Genomic DNA, 21,900 nt, shown 5'->3' with positions numbered 1-21,900 from the left:
CTGTTGAGTAGCAGAAATGCTTTATATATTTGAGTCATATGTATATATATATTTCCTAGTTTGTGGCTTGCCTATTCATTTTCTTAATGCTGTATTTTGATAGGCACAAAGTTTCAATTTTGATAAAGTTTAGTTTACCATTTTTTATTTTATGGTTAGTGTTTTTTGAGTCCTATCCAAGGCATCTTTGCCTTCCCAAGATCACAAAGTTATCCTATATTTTGTTCCAGAGGCTCTCTGGTTCTGATTTCTATATTTAGGACTGTGATCCATCTTGAATTAAGTTCTGAGTATGGAATGAGTTAGGGATTGAGGTTCATTTTTTTTAATACTGATACATAGTTGTTTCAGTATCATTTGACTTTCCTCATTAATGACTTGGCACTTTGGTTGAAATGAATATTTGAATTTTGTTGTGAATATACATATTATACAGACTTGATTACAATCTAATTAGAACTCTCTAATTTAAGTGGGATGTGCAAGCTAATCAGTTTCTTCCCAATTTATATGTACTTATTTTAGGAGAGATCAGAGTGGCCTTTGTCCTGTATAACAACTTGGGTCCTTATTTGTCCACGGAGAATGCCAGCATGAAGTTGGGAACAGAGGCTATGTCCACCAATCATTCTGTTATCGTCAATTCCCCGGTTATTACAGCAGCAATAAACAAAGAATTCAGTAATAAGGTTTATTTGGCTGATCCTGTGGTGTTCACTGTTAAACACATCAAGGTAAAAAAATGGCATGTGAAGTTTTTTGTCCACATTATCTATATTTGTTATAACAAGAGCATGAAGTGTCTTAATTTTCTTTTTCTTTTTCCCTATTTTTTGACATATAGCAATTCATTGTCTATGAAATGATTAGTGATTTTTTTTTTCCAAAATGAGGGAGGAGAATAATTGTTGTATATATATATACTTAAGGTAACAACATTCATAGATGGATTTATAAATGCTTCTCTATAATTAAAAAGAGCTAGCAATATGTTCAGTGGAACTCAGCATAGCTCAACTGATGTTACAAGTAGTTATGTCTTTGTGTGTAGATATATTTTTATGTATATGCAAAGATTGTATTGTAAATTGAACAAAGATTTTTAAAAACCATGCTATCAGAAATTCATTGCATAGAGCAATTCTTTGCTTTGCAGTATAAATTAACTGATGTGATTCTGAGACAATGATACAAGTATTCCTTCAATATTACTTTTGAAAAATGAATTCACCTCTAATCAGGGTGAATAAATAACAACATATATTCAAATTTGCTTACAATTGATAAGCCCCACTTAATATGAAAACTCTGGTAGACCTCTCCACAAAAATTGAAACATAGTGTGAAGTTGTGTTAGATGTAAAGAAAATGCCTGCCTAATTTACATGATCAAAAAGTAGTTATTGGCTTTATTGATGTTTTTTTCCTGTAGCAGTCTGAGGAAAACTTCAATCCTAACTGTTCATTTTGGAGCTATTCCAAGCGCACAATGACAGGTTATTGGTCAACCCAAGGCTGTCGGCTCCTGACAACAAATAAGACACATACTACATGCTCTTGTAACCACCTAACCAATTTTGCAGTACTGATGGCACATGTGGAAGTTAAGGTAAGATACATACCATAAAATGAAAATGGCTTAGCATACAGTTAAGACACTAACTGTAAAAAGTCGTAACTCCATGTCCAACTTGAGTGTGTTTCTACTTTCACAGTAATTCTATTCAAGAAATCTCTGTTGTTCAACCCATATCCTATCGATGAGTCAAAGAACCCTTTTTTTCTATTATCAATATAGTTCGTAACATTGAAATTTGCTTATAAAATAAAATTTTGCTAAGAAAACTTCCCCTGTTCTTCCCTGCTTTTATTTTGTGTGAGTAAATATCAAACCATATCCTCATGAACAGGGCAAGGTAGGACCCCAGCACCAGAGGCCAGTGTGATAGGGTTAGAAAGCTGGGATCTTGTAGGCTGAAGACTAAGGAGCCGTGCATGGGATTAAACACTCTCAAAATGAGTCTTGGGAAAATAGCTGTTAAACACAGTACACAAAGCATTGTAATACATAGAGCCTGGCAAATTCTAACATAATGTAATTGTTCTGTCCATTCAAGAAGACACTATTCTAAGGAAAAATCTAGGTGATAGGTTGTTTCCAAAATCAGAAACGTGGCTAACTTGGCTGCATCAGTCTCTTGCCAGGTGACAGGTTGTCTTGGAAGGCAGGAAGAGGATTTAGATTTCAGATATACTTAGGACATAAAAATACAGAGATTATTAGCTTGGTTATAGAAATTGATAGATGGGTTAGTAACAAGAAATTATATACTTGTGAGTTCTCATCTTCCTGATGTCAATTAAAATAGAGGAAGTGTCACTGTCCAAAACATTTTAAAACATGAAAACCATGGCAAAGGTTTTATCCACCTGATACCATTTATCCAATAATTTCATCCAAAATTTTCTTTGACTCTGTTGAATTTAGAGATGATGCAGGTATCTTAGAGGGAGACCAAATCCAAGCCCACTTAGGACCTTAGGAATAAATTACCTTAGCTGTGTCAACACAGTCAAGTTTGATCTTTAAAGGACTACAAACCGTAATTTGTCAGAGCTTCACGCATTGATCAAGCTTAGTAAGATTGGCTACACTAACAAATGTTAGGTTTAAACCTTGAATGTATTTGTATGGCTCTAGGATTCTATCTTTTCAGTTTAGGGAATAAATTCAAACACAGAAAAATGGATCATATTTCAAGCAACCACAAAAAATAATTTTTTGCTCAGTTCATTGCATAACAATCTGTACCCAGTCCATTACACAAGAATCTCGACTGTGACCATTACTGTGTGTCAGCAAGAGATAAAAATAGATGGAAATCAATATTTTCCTTTGACAGTCAGTCATAGAGTAAGCATGCCCTGGGTTTCTTGTATCACAATCTCTTGCAATTGCCTGGGTCATTCCCGTCTTGATCACACAACATGATTTTGGCACTTGAAAAATGAAAAACAAGCAGAATGATCATCCCTGGAAGTCCAAAAGGAAACAAACCAACCAAACTTACATTAGACTAATGTCTAAAAGTGAATGCTAATTTATTCATGCACAGTGAGATATGCAACAGCCAGTTAGAACAGATATGTGTGCTTGCTAGTTATCACTTCCTAACTCCACAGGAAAATCTATAAAGGAAACAAAATTATATTCGAGAACTTTGCTTGATGAGAGCAAGAAGAGTTAGCTGAGTAGTCTTGTTGCTATTGCTATTAAGCTGTGGTGCCCTAATGCGTGGGTCTTCACTCCAGGGTTCTACATGTGTACTGAGTTGCCTTTTCTATCATCTGTGTTACCTCTGCTATTCATTCAGTACTTCCTTCATTTTTTTTTACTAACAATTTTCAAACACCTGAGTAAAGGTATTCACATGTTGCCTGCTACACCGTAGGCTGTCAAAAAATGTAACTTTCTCCTGATTTGCCAGAGATATCACTAGATTCCAGCATTCTGGTGAAGCTTCTGGCCGTCATGGAACTTGCATTTTTGAGGGGAAAGAAAGGGCAGAGAAGTGAAGCTGCAGTCATAAATGTGATAAGTCTTATAATTGAGGCCCACACTGTGATTTAGGGACACAGAGGGGGATCGTCTATCTAAGGCAGGACTGGTCAGAGAGGGCTTATCAAAAAAGTGACCTTCTCTGAAGGATGAGTAGGATGAATTTAGTAAGGTAACCTGTGAAGAATTTGTATCAAGCACATTCTTGGAAGATTTTCTTCACTTTGCTTTGGGTACACCATTCTCTCTTGCTTCTTTCCTTCCTCAGCAGCTGGTCCTTTTTAGCTTCCTTTGCTCGTTCCTCTTCATCTCCACAGCCTCTTGTTCTTGCTCTGGCCCGGAGCGTAATCCTAGATGTAGTCTAGGCACTATCCATTCTTTCTCTGTTGTTGATCTCATATGTCCATATGGCTGTAAACATCATCTCATGATTCCCAGACTTCTATCTCCATTTCTTAACTCCAGACTCCTAGATTCAACAGTTAACTTGATATATCCACCTAGATTTCTAATAAGGGTCACAATTCTAGAATTACACTTTTGGTGTTTTCCCATCTGTCCTTTCCTTCTTAGTAAATGGTCACTCTTTTCTTCCAGGTGCTCCAGCCCTAAATCATATACCATCTTTGATTTGTTTCTTTTCACTCACACTGCACACCCAATCTCATGAGCATATCCTGCCAGATCCAGCATCTGGCAACTTAGCATCTTCATTGCTACCACCTGGATTCCAGCCCTTATCCTCTCTCCTCTGCTCTTTTGTTACAGCCCTTTAATTGGTGTCCTTGCTTTATTTCTTGTCCTTCTTAAATTTATTCTCAGCGTAATTGCCAGAAGGATACTCTTAAAATGTGAGTCACTCTTCTGATTCATTCTCAAAAAGCCATAGTGTAATCCCTTTAAAATGCAGATCAAGTACATCACACCTTTGATCCAACCTGAATAACTTCTTATCTCAATAAAAGCAAAGTCCCAAATCCTGACCCCTTTAGCAACTCTTGACCTACTCTCCTACTACTCTTCCCCTTGCTCACTTGGCTTCCTTGCCTTTCCACAAACGCATCAGGCTTGCTCAGGTTAGACTTAAAGTTTCCCTTCTCCTACCCTTCACCCACCAGATAGCCACAAGGTCAGCTTTCTCATCTCCTTCAAGTCTTTGTTCCAGTGTCACCTTCTCAAAGAGGCTTTCCCTGTCCACCCTTTTAAAATTTCAGATTACCCCACCCCCACAAAATACTGTGGGAAATAAGGCAAAACAGGTCCCTGGCCTCAGTCAATTTATACTTTATCAACGGAGAGAAGTATTCAAGATGGTTTTTGAATGGGGTGCTCAGAGAGGTTTCATAGCTAGGTCAATTTGAGCAGATAAAAGAAGGAAAGGGATGCCCCAAGGTGGCAGTGTTGCCAAAACCTGGCCTCAGTGCACCGGCACCAAGTTGAACCTCGGAGACTGAGTTTTGGGTGAAGTAGAAAGGAATAGCTTTATTCTTTTGCCAGGGAGAGGGGGCCACAGTGGACTAATGCCCTCAAAAGTGTGTGTCCCCACCTGGGGGTGGGGTTGTAAGGAGTCTTATAGTAATGGTTCAAGGGGCAGTGTTGCTGATAAGGATCAGAGTGCATGCAGGGCCTGCATTCCTTCAATCCAGAAATCATTTGGTGTCCGGTGATCTTGTGATAGGCTTCTGTGGTTCTGGAGGTTATGGAACTGTGACCTTCTCTCTGCAATGAAGAATGCTTCATCAAGTAGTTAACATCCTCCATTTGGTGGAGGTTTTAGTTCTACAGAAGAGCTCAAAGATATTGTTATATGTATCTCTTGAGGAGGAACCAGGATCCTGCCCCAAGGTGTCACTATTGTTTCTTGACTGCTTCTCCCTTGTCTCTGCATCCCCTCCCTTCCCTGATTAGCAACTGTTTGAACCTGCCCTTTGGAACTCAGGGGAATGTCATGGAGGTTGAATGAAGCCTATTTCCTACAAACAAGAAATGGGGAGCACAGAAAGAATTTTGTGCCTAGGAGCCCCACAGGATCCTGCTCAGTTTCAGGAACACAGCTGACTAACTTCTTTCGAGTTTTCTCTACTTCTCTTGTCTAAGGAAACATTTGATTGTCTTCTCTTTTAGATACAAAAGTAATAATTATGGAAATTTATGTAATTTTATATTGAACTGTGGTAGTATGCATGGCATTTTAAAAACTTTTCCATTATTGGAATCACCTGCAGGTTTATTTGTCTGTTGTTCAGTAGAATGTTGAATACACTAAATTCAAATGTCTGTCTCTTCTCATACCAGTGATTCTCTTTGTGAACACTCTTTGTGGGAGGAGTATTTTACTTTGCAGGATCATAAGTTTCAAACTAATTGACTAATTAACATTTCTACTATGGTTTTGTAGAGCACAGTAACAAATGCTTTAGAAAATGGTCTGACAATTTATATCACCTATAGCTTTTTCCTCTACCCAAATTATAATTCTTTGGGGATAATAAAAAAAAAAAGTCTCCCTACTCATTTCTGTCAGTTTAACTTGACATTGATTTTTATTATCTTTAAAAGGCTTCACTTTCCTTAGTTAGATGCTTGCATCTCTCTCTTTCTCCCTCTCTTTTCTTTTGAGCTTAGTATATCCTATTGCCCCTACCCCAACTTTACCCCCAGTCCAAGTATAGGCATTATTTTGCTATTTAAAATCATTGTGTTTCTTTTTAAATTTAGTATTGATTTAAAACAATGACAATTTGGAAATTTTTATTCTGTGTGTCAAATATTTTATAACTACACTTTTTCTAGGTTAGAAGAAAATACACTCTAAGGTTCTGCAGTTGCATATGAAGAAAAGTACTTGCTTTTCAAAAAGAGTATTTTTACTTTTTTTAAAGTTCAAAAGAAAAGTTAATTTAAGAGTTAAAAAATGATTTATTAGTGAAAAATAAAATGTATAATGTATGATGCTAAAGGTTGTACACTTCCATTCCCAAATTTTTATGTTCATTTTGTATTTTGCCATCTATAGTGCAGTGGGATTGAGGTGAAGGTAGAGATTAAAAATCATAAATATTACATAGTACTTTAAACAATGTATTTATTTAGAGGAAAAAAAACTAGATAACTCATAAGTTGAATACCCTCCAAATATGTAAAATTCCATGAAAACAAAATGGTTTCAAAAATGATCAAAAATATAAGATTTTATTATATTATCTTAAATATTAACTCTATCAAAAAAATCGACAACCTCTTAGAACCAAGAACTATTCTTGGACCTTCTCATCAAACAGTTTTATAATGATATGTTTCCTTCCTAGGTTTATTAAAATCTGAAATTATTTATTTGCTGTTTTATTTTCTGCCTCCTCCACTGGACCCAAGCTCAGTGTTAGGAGCAGAGACCTGAAAGAACTGAGAATCAGTCTTGCAAATCATCTGGGGAAAGACTCTTCCAGGCAGATGGAACAAGAACAAGAACCTGAAGCAGGGGTGATTCTGTGATTCTGATGAACTGCAAGGAGAACAGTGTAGCTGGAGTGGAAAGAAAAATTATTTTACTACTTATTTTCTCCACTCTTTTTATTGAACTTTTATAGAAAAGTTGAAAGAGTGTTACAATAAACACTCATATACCCCTTTCTCTGAATTCATATTTAAATTTTGACACATTTGACTGTCACTCTTCTGTGTATGTACATGCATATATATTTTGCTGTATTATTTGACTCTTTGAAAGTAAATAGCTGATTTTATAATATTTACTTCCTAAATCTTCCAGCAAATAGGTTTCAAGAACATGCTCTACCATTAAAACACATAAGAAATTTAACTTTGGCTAAATATTATCATCTACTGTATAATTCATACACAGATTTTCTAATTATCCTGATAATGTCCCTTACAGCCATTGTATTTCCACTTAGGGCCTGATCAAAGATCACAGTACCTTTAGTTGTGACATTTCTTTGCTCTTCTTTAGAAGTATCCCTGCCTGTTTTTGTCTTTCATGAAAATGACACTTTACAGAATCCAGGCCATTTGTCCTGTAGAATGTTTCACAATCTCAATCTTTCTGATTGTTTTCTCATAATTAGATCCAGGTTAAACATTTTTGGCAAAAATACCCTGTAGGAGATGCAGTATCCTTCCCATTGTATCAGGAAGCCCCTTATTGGAGTTACTAAGTTTGATCATTTTGTTAAAAGTTACATTGTACAGGAACATTGAAGTTTTTGTAATTAAGAGGAACATGTGGAAACATATCTGGAAAGTTTGTTTTATTAATCTCAATTTCTTTCATTGTAATCTGTTAAATCTACCCTTTACTTGTTCCTCAAATAGTTAAGTACTGTCTTTGTGATAGGCAAAGTTTATGATCTAATTAGTAATACAGATAAGGAATCAGCATAATCTGTATCTTATAGGAAACGTCTTATTGCTGTGGTAGAGAATGCTGTAGAAACACATGGGGAGAAGCCTTAACTTGACCTTGAGAGGTCAGAGAAGATGCTCTAGATGAAATGACATAACTTTAAGCAAAATGAGAGCAACAGGCTTGAAGTAACATGAAGTAAGACTGGATTTTTGTGGTTTTGAAGTGTATATTTTCAGTAAAATTTATATTCAAGAGAGTATTAATTACACTCTTCCTCTGATTGTTTTTATTTCTGAGTTGTAGTAGAATTTTTAAGCAGAAAGAGACCTGCAATCTTCTCATATGCACACTAGATCCTTACCCTTACAATTTTCAGGTTCTTTATCATCTTCAGTAAATAAGCATGGCTAAAAATAGCAGCTGGAGATGCATCTGCAATTCTAGTGAGAAATATAAGTAATAAAGTTTATGGAGATTGCAAAAAGTAGAGATCTGGTTAGGACTTAACTCTCAGAAAGGCCCAGCATGTTCAATGATAAGAGGAATTAATATCATTTCTTTAGTGTCTACATACATTATCTCATTTGATCCACAGAACCAGAATAGGAATTGTCATCATAATTTATTTTCCCATTTTATAATTTGCAGGGAAGTTGGAATAAGAAACGTTAGGAGGCTTAGGGTCCTGATTCCATTTGTTTAGGTAGTTGCCTCTATCTTTAGCAAATCATTTGGACTCACTGTTCCCATTATTAATCAGTTAACGGAGAGTAATAAAATTATTTCTAACATTATCTCAGGATTATTTTGGGAGCTTGAATAGCAAAATCTATTAAAATCATGTTGAGAATTATAAAGTTTTCTAAAAATATAATTTTTAAATTCACTATATGCTTAACTGTCCTCAAAACCTTTGAGCTCTTGATCCTGGGAGTAGTTAACTATCAAGACCCAAATAGTTAATTGAGTTTCTAATAACTGATAATCATCTACCTGTACCTGAAAGAAAGACATTTAGGCCAGTTCTTTGCATCACTGTTCACAGTGACAGATTCTTTTTATCACAATGAAATTGTCAAATTTTTTTAGTATATTGGCTCTACTCACCCAATTTACCCATGCTTGAGAAAGTATAATCAACCAGCCAAGCAAAAGAAGCAAGCATGAAAACTTTCTCCATCCTAATATTCTAAAACTATCCTTAATTGCTTATACTCTTCTTGGTAAGAACTAGTTGATATGTTTACTAACTGTAGTCTATTTGTTCTGGGTTGTAAAATTTTACCCTTTTTTTTTTTTTTTGTAACATTCAGACTCTTCTGTGATTGTTTTTCTTTTTTCCTGGCCTATTTCATTCTACTGTGTCTAGTAAATAAAATCATAAAGCTAGAGAACTATTGAACTCTAGAGGAATTAAGCTAGATTTTCCAAAATAGTTTTATAGCTTTCTAAGATAGGAAGTAAGGTCAACTTGTGTGTAAGATTTTAAAAGCATGTGAACAAAAATATGGCTGAACTAAATCATTTTTCCTACCTTGTTATAGACCATTCAGGGGACTGCCAGTTTCCTTTGTGTATCCTCACAGCATAAGCATTACTGTTTAAAGATCTTCTATGGTTGGTTACTTGCTGATTTAAAAAGCCAATCATGGAACTTTTAAGTTGTTAATTTTGTAAAATTTAATGTTAGCTCAAGCTATTGACTCGAGGCCTGTAGGATATTTGTCCTCAGGGTTATTATTTGGAAGACCCCTCCTCTGTTTAAAATGCAATAAACTTATTCATGAGAACAGAAAAAAGAAAACCTAATAACCATCATCCCCTTTTTCTTTTTCCTGAATTTGAAATAGCTAAGAAAACAAAATGAATATGAATAATGAAGTAAAAATGAGATGTACGTGTGTGTATACGTGTGTATATATTTATATTTCCATTCTGTTTTATTCAGTACCTGACACACAGTAGGCATCCAATGTTAGGATGAATCTACCAAATTTTATTAGATGTTTTTGGCTTGGTGTAGTTTCTATTTATTTGGTTTTTATAATGTAGTTATGCAAAATTACTTTCTCTGTTAAGCCTAATTCTATTTGTCTCTATTTTAAAACTTTTCTTTCTCACTGTGGTAAATTTATCTTTCCTTACATGCCAAAGGAAATGGCTCTATGAGAAGAATGATATTTACATAATAATAGTAAACATAACTGAGTAATTCAAGTCTGGCATTTCTATGGTTTCCCTTTATTTATACTTCAGCTCCTCTATCCCATTCCATTTCACCTAACCCTTTAAGAAGTACTTTCAAAAATTGTGTTTGTGTGTGTGTGTGTGTGTGTGTGTGTGTGTTTTAATGAAAACAATCTTAAACGAAGTTACCCATTTTGTCTGAGAATCAGGAAATTTGCTGAATGATCCCCAGCAAACTTTGGTTTAACAAAACCACTGGATTTAATCATTGTATTTAAAGGATAATCAAGAAATTTTCACCCGTGAACCCTACCTCTGTTTAGTTCTAAGGGGCTTAGTATAATTGAGTCTACAAAGGAAATATAGGAGAGCATCTGTGGTCCTCCCCACTGTTAGTAGTATTGTTAAGAGCATGGAGTATTTGGCCACCAGTTAGGGTGGTCAACCTTTTAGAGAGCCAACCAGGAAACAGCACTACTAGATCAAAAAATATACTTAATATGCAATAAGTAATTATGCACCTATGTGTTATTACTACTTAAAAGTGACAATTAGAAGTATTTAATGCTAATTAATAGAGTGCTAATAGTGTGAATACCTATAACAATATTTTTTAAATGCTTCTTTCCATCCTCTGATACAGCAAAAGTCTCTATTGAATATTTAAAATTTCAGGCTATATTATTGCACATTTTATAAATGTGAGAATTAAATAAGTTAGTACAACAAAGTAATTAAACAGATATTACCTATATTTAATAAAAATAACTATGATATGTTTTTTCTATGTGTATTTTTCATTTTTTTTAAATAAAGTTAAAACTGAATATAGTCAAAAGTAAAATTCACTTTGACCTGAAGTTCTGATTTTATCAAGCCCATATTACATTGATTCCTGGTGTCAATCCAATAGATGACATCAAAATAGATATCTTCTCAACAAAAGTGTTCAGCATGGAGTACTTAGGATTTTAATTAATAGCTTTACTTAGTAGCTTTTTAGACGTTTAGGAATTAGTTCCCAGCTCTCCAGAAATGCCCATCCACTTTGTATATACAGGCTTGTTTTGGTAAACCAGCTGTTTGTCAATTTGTTCTTTTGCATCTGTGAATTCATCATATGAGCTGTCCATGTCCAAAATGTTCATGATTTATAAACATTTCCAAGCACATTGGATGTCAGCATAAGCTTAAACACTATCAGGGATAATGGTTTTAGAGCACTGAAATAGTTGTACTTTATGAAGTAAAGACTGGATCCCAAGCAAGTTATAGTTTTAATAAAGAAATGATAAAGTCCTATTAACATGACTATCCTTTTCTGATGACATTTTTTTTGGTAAACAGTCTTAAATCCCCAAAATAAATCATGTTTTTCACTGTAATGATTTTTTTGTTCTAACCTACACAGAAGTCCATGCAACTCAGGTAGAATAAGTTCATCTTTTTCCAGGTTCCCTATAGCCTCTTCAGAGCTCATCAAACAGTTTTAGAGAAACATATAAATGTGTCTTATTGTAATATTTTTCTCCATTCTCATCTGTCATATATTTCAAAGTTAGAGAAAGACATTTTTCTTGTCCCACACTTTGGAAATATGATTTTACAGAAGGTCAGTATTTTAACATCTTGTCTATGGCCAGCCCCAGTAATAGCCATCCTGAAGGCACATGTCTCAGGAGACTATCTCCTTCCATTTCTAGAAAGTTAAAAGGCTCATTAAGTACTTCTACACATTTTGGAGAAACTGAAAAGTGACCAAATAATTTCATTATGAAACCTCATTATCGCAGGTAAGCACATAACATTCCTTTTTAGCAGCCTTGTCTACAAGGCGTACAGCACATTTAGTGGTAAGAACAGTTCATTTTCTTTTGTAAGAAGTTTATAGGCTGAATGGCATTTTCCAAAATTTACATTTGCACTGTCCATCAAATATGCAGATAGATGAGCAAAGTCTACTTTATATATGGACAAGGTTATCAACAGTCTTTTGTTTCGTGGCTTCTGAAGTTTAATCAAAATCTTTATGGAAATCAAAAAGACCGTTTGAAACTCCATTTTTCAAATCAAGGTGCATAAGAGTTGGGGGAAACATTATTTTGTTGCTATGATCCAACACTTCGCTTTATATACTTTAGAAAGCATGATCTGACAGAATCAGCTCTACACTGTAAGGAAGCAAAACATTGGTTATCAAAATTTCTCCTTTTGTTTACCCATAGGACATTTCAGTTGCAACCTCTGAATCAGGAAAAGTAACTTTACTCAGGTGCAAAGACAAATAAAGGGAAGAAAGCAATAATACATGTTTATTCTTTTGGAATACTCAGGCTTACTCCACTACCATTAATTTCAACTGAACATTGGTACCTTTTGAGGGGAGGTTTAAAAAAAAAAATAAAACAAAAAAACCCACTTTTTATCCTACAAAAACTTGCCTGTCTTATCCTAGATTTGTGAGATTCAGCCTCCATATGCACATTCACAGTCTTCTCATGCCTGGTCCCAAATTCATTTCCACATTTTGTGTAGTATGCTTTGTTTTGGTTATCTCTCTAATCTAATTTCATGTATCCTTCCATGTATCTTTAAAATAACACATTTGTTTAGCATTCCTTTTCAGTATTGTCATGTTATTACATTGTTCTCAGTTTCATCAATGAACTCTTAGAAAACAGTCACAATAGTAACAATGTTAAAAATTAATTTAGCACAATCTTGGTACAAAGCGCAACAGTTAATCCAAAGTCAAAGAGAAATTTAGCATCACAAGGCCCTGAAGTTGCATACTTAGGTTTCATCACTCAGAATAATACAACAATGTCTGATTCTCTACTAGGAACTGCAGATCATGGTTTCCGGCATCAGTAGTCAGGGAAAAGAACAGCAGGAGTCACTAAGGAAGGTGGATATTCAATGCCACAGACATTTGATACTAAAAATAGTGTTGCTTCCAGCCTCTATTTTCTAGACTATCCTATGGATTTTGTACTTTTCTTTCAAACTTCTGAACCCTTCTCTGATCTCTGGAATAGTTTCATGTCTGGGAGAGGATTTTCCCAGGATAGAAAAATTTAATGCTAAAACTAAGACATTCCTGAGCAAACCTGGATAGTTGGTCACGCTACCATTAATACTATATCTACTGCATTACTAGTTGAATGATCTGTGGTAAATTACTTATCTGTGCTTCAGTTTTTTCATCTGTAAATTGGAAATAATAATAGTATCACATCACAGTGTTTTATAGGACTAAGTGACAACCCTAATAAAATAGATAAGCACTTCTAAAAGAAACTGATATTTTGAAAGTTATGTGTTAGCTATCATCATCATCACCATTATCATCATCACTGTACTTAACTCAGAAATGTTAAAGATGAAATTTTCTATCTTCCCAGCTTCATTTTCTACCCTCACCCCAGATACTCCTAAAATCTTTTTCTTATTTACTGCTTTATTACTTCATTTACTTTAAAAATTTCTAATTGGTCAGTAATTGTTTTTTGTTTATCAACTTTACTTTTTAAAAACCTATATCTGTATTTAATTCTCAACTACTGTAAGATACTTAGTTTCCACATTTTCTACTATTTCCTTTTCTGTTTCCTCTATTAAGGTAGTTGTGAATCTGGTTCACCAAATATGGTGAGATTAAAAATTTTTTTTTCAATTCAAAGCAAGAAAACTTCAAATAACTTAGAGTATACAACGCTGTGCTTCTGAAACCAAAGAGATATTCTGAATAAGTTCTCTTGAATTCAAAGGATAGTTGGATATGAATATTTTTGTGTGCTTTTACTTGCCAGTGGTTCTCTCTCAGCAATTAAAGCTTGAAAATATTTGACTGATTTTTTTTTCAACTTAATACAAATTTGGAAATTATTGCTGACTTATTTTGGCTAACTTACTATAAAAATCATAAGAAATGCAATCATTTCATTCTTCTTACTGTGTTACTCAACTTTGACCTTCATCCTATTACTGCAAAGAAAATTCTAATTTCCTCAGACCATTGAGCCCTTTATTTTCCCAAGCATTCGTGTGGTGACCTATGTGTTTGATGATCTGTTAGAGCAATGCAAGGAACTTATTTCACAGAGTTCTTACCACATTTATCAGAAAATAGACCTTTCATAACCCTACTAGCTTCAGTGAAATTCCTGAGTCAAAGCAACGCCTTATGCTGATGTGATACATTGGTAGCAAAGTGAGTGCTCCTACATTTGCAAAGAAGAAAAAATAAAACTCATTTAGCTATATTACAAGTATTTCAGAACAAGATATGTTTAAGAGGCAATTTAAAAATCATATTATTATGCCTTAACAACTCTGACTCAACATTAAAATAATACATTTTAATGCAGAAAGTAAAACAGGTTCTTGAAAATTACTGCCCACAATTAATAATTATTATAGGGTGATTGTTCAAGCAATGTCTGGAAAATGCAACTTTCTAAAATTATAAAAAAGCCAAAAACATCCAGAGGGGTTCAGAATTAATTCATATAGTTTGTGTATCTGGAAATATACAATATATCTGGAAATACTTAGGCAGTTAAAGTGGAAAACATTTCAAAATCTATTTCTCCATCTTGTTTGCTTTTTGGACAATAAAGTTAGAAATATCAAGATTTACATAAAGATCTTAGTGTTTGCAGGTTGAGTTATTTTTAAATCATGAAGCAGAAGTCACATTTCCCTATTCCATGAATTTGGGCTTAGTTTCATTAAATGTACCTATTGGTATATTTGAGGGTTTTATACTGACAGAGTGAGTTTCACAAAACATCATTGTTTAAGCCACCTTTTTTTCCTTCATTGTGGTACTTACCCCTTTTGTGGTATTTGAATTACTCAGTAACCCCACAGTGATAGGACAAAGAAGATTCATTGAGGTGAAAATAAAAGGAAAAATCAGAAACTTTCTGTAACTTTTACAAAATATCTGGCATTTCATATGTGAATGCAAGCTTCACAGAAAGCCTGAAAAATGAGTATTGTTTTCATAAAAATTTCTTTCTATAGTGGATAGAGTCAATGAATTTCCTGAAAGTATATTCTGATGAATCATTCTGTCGTTCTGCTTGTAGATTTTCTCTCACAGCTCCCCATCTTCTTTAAGAAATTAATTTCCTTGAAGTTTGTGATTCTTTATTTTTCTAATTTGTATTGGTGTATAACTGATTTACAATATCATGTTAGTTTCAGATATACAACAAAGTGAATCTGTTTTATCTCTGTATGTATGAAGTGTCTGATACTTTAAAGGGTAAGTAGTTGTTCAAGTTGTCCAATTGCAGAATTGGAGTGACAAGGTTAAATCCACATCTTCAGACTCTAATCATACTTACTCTGCAGTCCTCTTACTTCCACACATCTTAAGATATTATGGTGTAACGACCTTCTCATTCTCCAGCTTTAATTTTCTTTATCTTTTACTCAAGATTTTAGAGGAGGTAGTTTATGAACCAAAGAACCCCAAAGATTGCAATGGGCAGCATGATACACTTTTAGTTTATAATCTAAATCCATTGCAGAAGGGGGGGTAATTAAAGAGAGATTCATTTATTCAGTTCACACATTAATTGTGCATCCACTCTATGGGAGGCAGCTTTCTAGGACCTGGGGATACATTGATGATAAAACAGCTTATTCTCTTGCAGTGTACTTTCTAGTAAAGGCCACAGATGATGAACAAGAAATTTTTTTTTAATTGGAGTATAGTTGATTTACAATGTTGTGTTAGCTTCAGGGGCACATTAAAGTGAATCAATTATACATATACATATATCCTCTCTTTTTTAGATTCTTTTCTCATATGTGCCATTACACAGTATTGAGTAGAGTTCCTTGTGCTATACAATAGGTTCTAGACTATGTATTTTATTAATATTTCTTGTTTATGTAGAAAACATAGATAAGATATATTAATAAAATATATAGTCTAGGTAAATGTTAAGAGGAAAAAAAATTCAGGAAAAGTAATAGAGAGTCAGAGTGGGTAAATGATGTTTGCAATTTTAGATGAGGTGATTCAGAAAAACTCTGTGAGAAGGTGACATTTGAATGAAGAACTGAAGGAAGTTAGCAAGTAAGTCACACAGCCAGTTTTTGGAAGAGAATTCCAGACCAAGGTAACATCAAGTACAAAGTCTCTGAGGCTGGAATGTGCTGGATGTATTCAAAGGCTAGAGGAAGCCAACTGGGGTAGAGTGAACTGAATGAAGGGGAGAATAGGAAGTGTTTCACAGGAGTGCAGATCTTATAGGACATTGTAGACCTTTGGAAAGACTTTGGGTTTTACTTTTATTGAGGTAGGAGACATTGGATGCCTCCATCAATGAATCTTATTATCTGGCTTGTATTTAAAGAGAATCTCTCCATCTTGTTGAACAGAGAGGAAAGGGGGATGGATGAGGGTCAAAGTAGGGAGATCATTTAGGAGGCTGTTTTAAAAAAAATCAGGTAGCTCTAACCAATTTGGTGCAATTGAGGTGAGAAGCAGCTGTCAGATAGAAGACAGGAGCTACAAGATTTCTTGATGGATTAAGAGTGTATGAGGGCTTCCCTGGTGGCGCAGTGGTTGAGAGTCCGCCTGCCGATGCAGGGGACACGTGTTCGTGCCCCGGTCTGGGAAGATCCCACATGCCACAGAGCGGCTGGGCCCGTGAGCCATGGCCGCTGAGCCTGCGCGTCCGGAGCCTGTGCTCCGCGGCGGGAGGGGCCACGACAGTGAGAGGCCCGCGTACCGTAAAAAAAAAAAAAGGAATCAATATGACTCTTCAGTTCTTGGCCAGAACACTTCAAAGAACAAAGTTGCTGTTTACCGAAATGAGGAAAACAGAAGGAAGAATAGATTTGGGAGTGGGGGGGTGGGAGTGGAGGGAGAAACAGGATATGTTTTGAACATGTAATTTTTGATATTGATACTTTTTAAAATCCAGTGGGGATTAAATGGATACTAAAACTCTACTGATGTAAGAGGGTTCAGCTCTTAGACATTTGGTTTAAGTGGAGTAGTGTTATTATAACCATTCAAAAACAAATATTTATTAATCGTTTTTTAATGTGTCAAGCCCAATACTAAGTGCTAGGATATAATAGTAAGATATAAGACTAATAAGATCTCAAGTCACATAATGGTATATAGTTCATGTCAGGGGTGATTGAGTTATAGAGTACTCAAAATGTGGAACCTTGGAAACAGGAATACTTGATCCATTATCACATTGTTAAAACTATACCTAGGAGCTTTATTCAATTGACCATCCTCTTGAAGGGGGGTTGGTTTTTACCATGGCTTGGCCTCCTGAAAGTTCTGTTATGACAGACTATTATAAAGAAGGCTAAACTCATAGGTCTTGTTCACATTTAATGTCCATTGTTCTTTTTCTTTCATCTTACTGATAAAATTCAAGTGGTGAGTTACATTCGATCACAGTATAATACATATAAGGTAGTTGGTGTTTATGTTTTCTGAACTAGACAGTAATACCTGAAAGATGATTACTAATTAATTGCTAGACTTTTTTGTTCTTTCTTTGAGTGTTATGTACTTTTTGTACTGTTGTTTTGACAGTTGGTATTCTTCTCTTAATAACTCTGCATGGGGTTTTTGAAAGACCTACAAAGGCACTGAGTAAAGTCAATACATTTCTAATAATGCAACTACCCAGGAAAAGCCAGAGTTATTTGGTTTCTTTTTTTTCTTTCTTTCTTTCTTTTTTAGTGTTTTAGGTCTTTAGGATATATTTGAGAATGTATTATACCTGCCATTATGGAAGACTGCTGTGCTGAACGCTGGTGCTTGATACTCAATTACAGCATCTTTCCTTTGAGTCAAAGAAGAGAGCAAATAGCCCTCTGTTCAGGGAACCGGGTAGCACTAACCACTCTCCGCTCTCCAATAGTAAAAGTAATTTAAGCTATCAGAGACCCAACACTACTTTAGCAGTGTCCCCTGGAGAACAAAGCAGTTAAAGCAAAATTTCATGTGGTTTTCTTTCATGATTTGAGCTCCTTCCGAGAAATACATCTAGAGTTATGCAGGAATAGTTTGAAACTCTTTCATTGACAGTGTCCTAGCAGAGTTCTTTATCAGATAACAACTGTGAAGTTGTATCTAGCAATATACGAAGTGCTGTGATTCAGGTTACAGCATGGTGGCTCACTTGTAAGGAGAATTTCCACATTCAGAATAATCTTTGTATGAAGTTTATATAAAACATAAAGGTACAAAGTTTGAATAAAAACAAAAATAGAAAACCTGGATATTTATGAATTTTTTAAGGTGAGCTAACAATGTGGGAGACAGCTAAATGTAGTAACTTCCATCCTAAAACAAAAATCAATGTGTATGATCTATACAGTTGAAAAAGATGTCAATTAGAAACACATATCTTTGTTTTCAACTAAAATATTTCCCATGCACATGTTATGCTTTCACTACTTATGCATATATCCATAAAAATCAATGTCATTGATTTGTGTCATTTAAAATTTTACATAAATGGTATCATACTGTATAGATACTTTTGCCACTTGCATTTTTTTTAACCTAATATTAGATTTTTGAGAAGTATCTATGTTTGTGACTATAAATCTAGAACACTAATTTTCTACTCCTCTTTTGAATGTCATTCCATAAATATCAACCATTATTTATGTATTCCCCTACTGTTGGAAGTTAGGTCTTTAAGAATTTTCAAGAAACCTAGGAAGAAAAGAGGAATTGACAGTCATAGACAGTTTCTCGATTCTTCTCCAACATGTTGGCGCACTGATGTGTTGGGCTACCATACATTCTAAGCTTCACAAAAGTAGTTTCGACGGAGGCAAACTATCATAGAGTGGAAATGGAGTTTTGAATCTTAGAACAAAGACAGAAATGAGATAGTGGACAAACCAAGGAACATGGCAGACATGGAACTCACAGGAATGTAATAGAGCCACATAATGTGGTTTCAGTGTGGAAGTTTTCATGAGTGTATTTCTTTTTCATGGCTCTACTATCTGTTTTGGGCTGCTATCGGGTATAGTAATTCTGAATACTTATTTTCCATCTGTGTATAACAGGTTCTATTCATGCAAAACCTTTCAGGGATCAAACTTCTTGATCTCCTTAAGCCATTCAATATGAATATAAATCCAGTGACTATCCTCATTCTTTTAGATTTTCCACTAAATAAATGGTACACATATGTGGCTGTCCGTCAGAATTAACTGGGGATCTTTATAAAATTACATACTTTTATGAACTCAACCTTCGAAATTCTGATAAAGGATTTATAGGACAGAGGAATTGTATTTTTTTAATAAAAATTCTTCAGTGATTCAAATAAATTTCAGTTGTGATACCACTTTCCTAACTGTATAACTTAATTTTTATATAGAGTATTCCCTAGCAAGAGTTGTAAAAATATTAACCTAAAAACGTGATGTGGGGTAGAAAAACAAAAAGCTTTACCTTGAAATCTTTGGCCAGAACTCAGTTGATATGCTTCAACTGAAAATGTACATAGTTGGAAATGTACAACTAAAAATGTACATAGCTAAGAAAGGTGCAAACACTATTGACAAACTGATTTACACCTCACAGAAAAGATAAAAAGCTTTACCTGTGGATTAGAAAACCCAAATAATTAAGTTATCTTATTCATTGCATTTGTGGAGGATATTTAGTACATTATTAAAATCATGCTTCATGGAAACAGGCCCTTATAAACTTTGTAATTGGTTATGCATAATTGCAACTTATGGCTTTTCTATTGTGTTTCCAGCACAGTGATGCGGTCCATGACCTTCTTCTGGATGTGATCACATGGGTTGGAATTTTGCTGTCCCTTGTTTGTCTCCTGATTTGCATCTTCACATTTTGCTTTTTCCGTGGGCTCCAGAGTGACCGTAACACCATCCATAAGAACCTCTGCATCAGCCTTTTTGTAGCAGAACTGCTCTTCTTGATTGGGATCAACCGAACAGATCAACCAGTAAGCAATTTATTTTGGTGTTAGAAAAGAATTTCTCCACTTCCAGCTTTCCAATACACAAAATATTCTTGTTTGAAAGTATCCTCTCTTCCAGTTGTCTAAGATAGTTAGTAATTTTGAGATTATTCAGTATTCCCTTTTTCATGTCCGTTGTCATAAAGAAGCAGTGAATATATGGATGTATGAATGTACATTTCTTCAGGAATTCTGTTCAAAAACTTGCCTTTCTAAAGAACTGTGTTTCTTCATTAATCTTTTTCTTTAATTTTTTTAATCACAAAGCTGAATATTGAGAAAACTTAAATCATTTGGGGAATGGAGGAGTATATTTTCTAACATGTAATTGTTATTCTTTGAAGTTTATAATATATTTTTTTAAAAAAACAATGGAAATTATATTGAAAACTGCATGTCTAACATGAGTTGGTTTTTTTTCTAATCTTTTTTTTAACATCTTTATTGGAGTATAATTACTTTACAATGGTATGTTAGTTTCTGCTTTATAACAAAGTAAATCAGCTATACATATACCTATATCCCCATATCTCCTCCTTCTTGCATCTCCCTCCCACGCTCCCTATCTCACACCTCTAGGTGGTCACAAAGCACTGAGCTGATCTCCTTGTGATATACGGCTGCTTCCCACTAGCTATCTATTTTACATTTGGTAGTATATATAAGTCCATGCCACTTTCTCACTTCATCCTGATTACGCTTCCCTCTCCCTATGTCCTCAAGTCCATTCTCTACGTCTGCATCTTTATTCCTGTCCTACCCCTAGGTTCTTCAGAAGCTTTTTTTCTTTTTATTTTTTTAGATTCCATATACATGTGTTAACATACGGTATTTGTTTTTCTCTTTCTGACTTACTTCACTCTGTATGAGAGACTCTAGGTCCATCAACCTCATTACAAATAACTCAATTTCATTTCTTTTAATGGCTGAGTAATATTCCATTGTATATCTGTGCCACATCTTCTTTATCCATTCATCTGTTGAGGGACACTTAGGTTGTTTCCATGTCCTGTCTATTGTAAATAGAGCTGCAATGAGCATGACACTTTCTGAATTATGGTTTTCTCAGGGTATATGCCAGTAGTGGGATTGCTGGGTCACATGGTAGTTCTATTTTTAGTTTTTTAAGGAACCTCCATACTGTTCTCCATTTTGCTGTGCAAAAGCTTTTAAGTTTCATTAGGTCCCATTTGTTTATTTTTGGTTTTTATTTCCATTTCTCTAGGAGGTTGGTCAAAAAGGATCTTGCTGTGATTTATGTCATAGAGTGTTCTGCCTATGTTTTCCTCTAAGAGTTTTATAGTGTCTGGCCTTACATTCAGGTTTCATCCATTTTGAGTTTATTTTTGTGTATGGAGTTATGGAATGTTCTAATTTCATTCTTTTCCATGTAGCGGTCCAGTTTTCCCAGAACCACTTATTGAAGAGGCTGTCTTTTCTCCATTGTATATTCTTGCCTCCTTTATCAAAAATAAGCTGACCATATGTGCATGGGTTTATCTCTGGGATTTCTATCCTGTCCTATTGATCTATATTTCTATTTTTGTGCCCATACCATACAGTCTTGATTACTGTAGCTTTGTAGTGTAGTCTGAAGTCCAAGAGCCTGATTCCTCCAGCTCCGTTTTTCTCTCTCAAGATTGTTTTGGCTATTTGGGGTCTTTTGTGTTTCCATACAAATTGTGAAATTTTTGTTCTGGTTCTGTGAAAAATGCCATTGGTAGTTTGATAAGGATTGCATTGAATCTGTAGATTGCTTTGGATAGTATAGTCATTTT

At 34.7% G+C, this 21,900-nt stretch overlaps 1 protein-coding gene across 1 annotated transcript in view; it reads left to right on the top strand.

Moving 5' to 3' along the window:
- The window catches only part of ADGRL3 (adhesion G protein-coupled receptor L3), a 150,310-nt gene that overhangs the window by 33,311 nt on the left and 95,099 nt on the right, over positions 1-21,900 (top strand). Inside the window, exons 5-7 of the mRNA XM_055086330.1 lie at positions 526-734; positions 1,433-1,609; positions 19,898-20,107. Of these exons, the coding sequence (XP_054942305.1) occupies positions 526-734; positions 1,433-1,609; positions 19,898-20,107 (596 nt within the window). The remainder of the gene's footprint in view (positions 1-525; positions 735-1,432; positions 1,610-19,897; positions 20,108-21,900) is intronic.

Source organism: Physeter macrocephalus, chromosome 7, assembly GCF_002837175.3.
Source record: "Physeter macrocephalus isolate SW-GA chromosome 7, ASM283717v5, whole genome shotgun sequence".
NCBI lineage: Eukaryota > Metazoa > Chordata > Mammalia > Artiodactyla > Physeteridae > Physeter > Physeter macrocephalus.
Note: the sequence above shows the minus strand (reverse complement) of the source record. Positions and strands in the feature narration are given on the sequence as shown.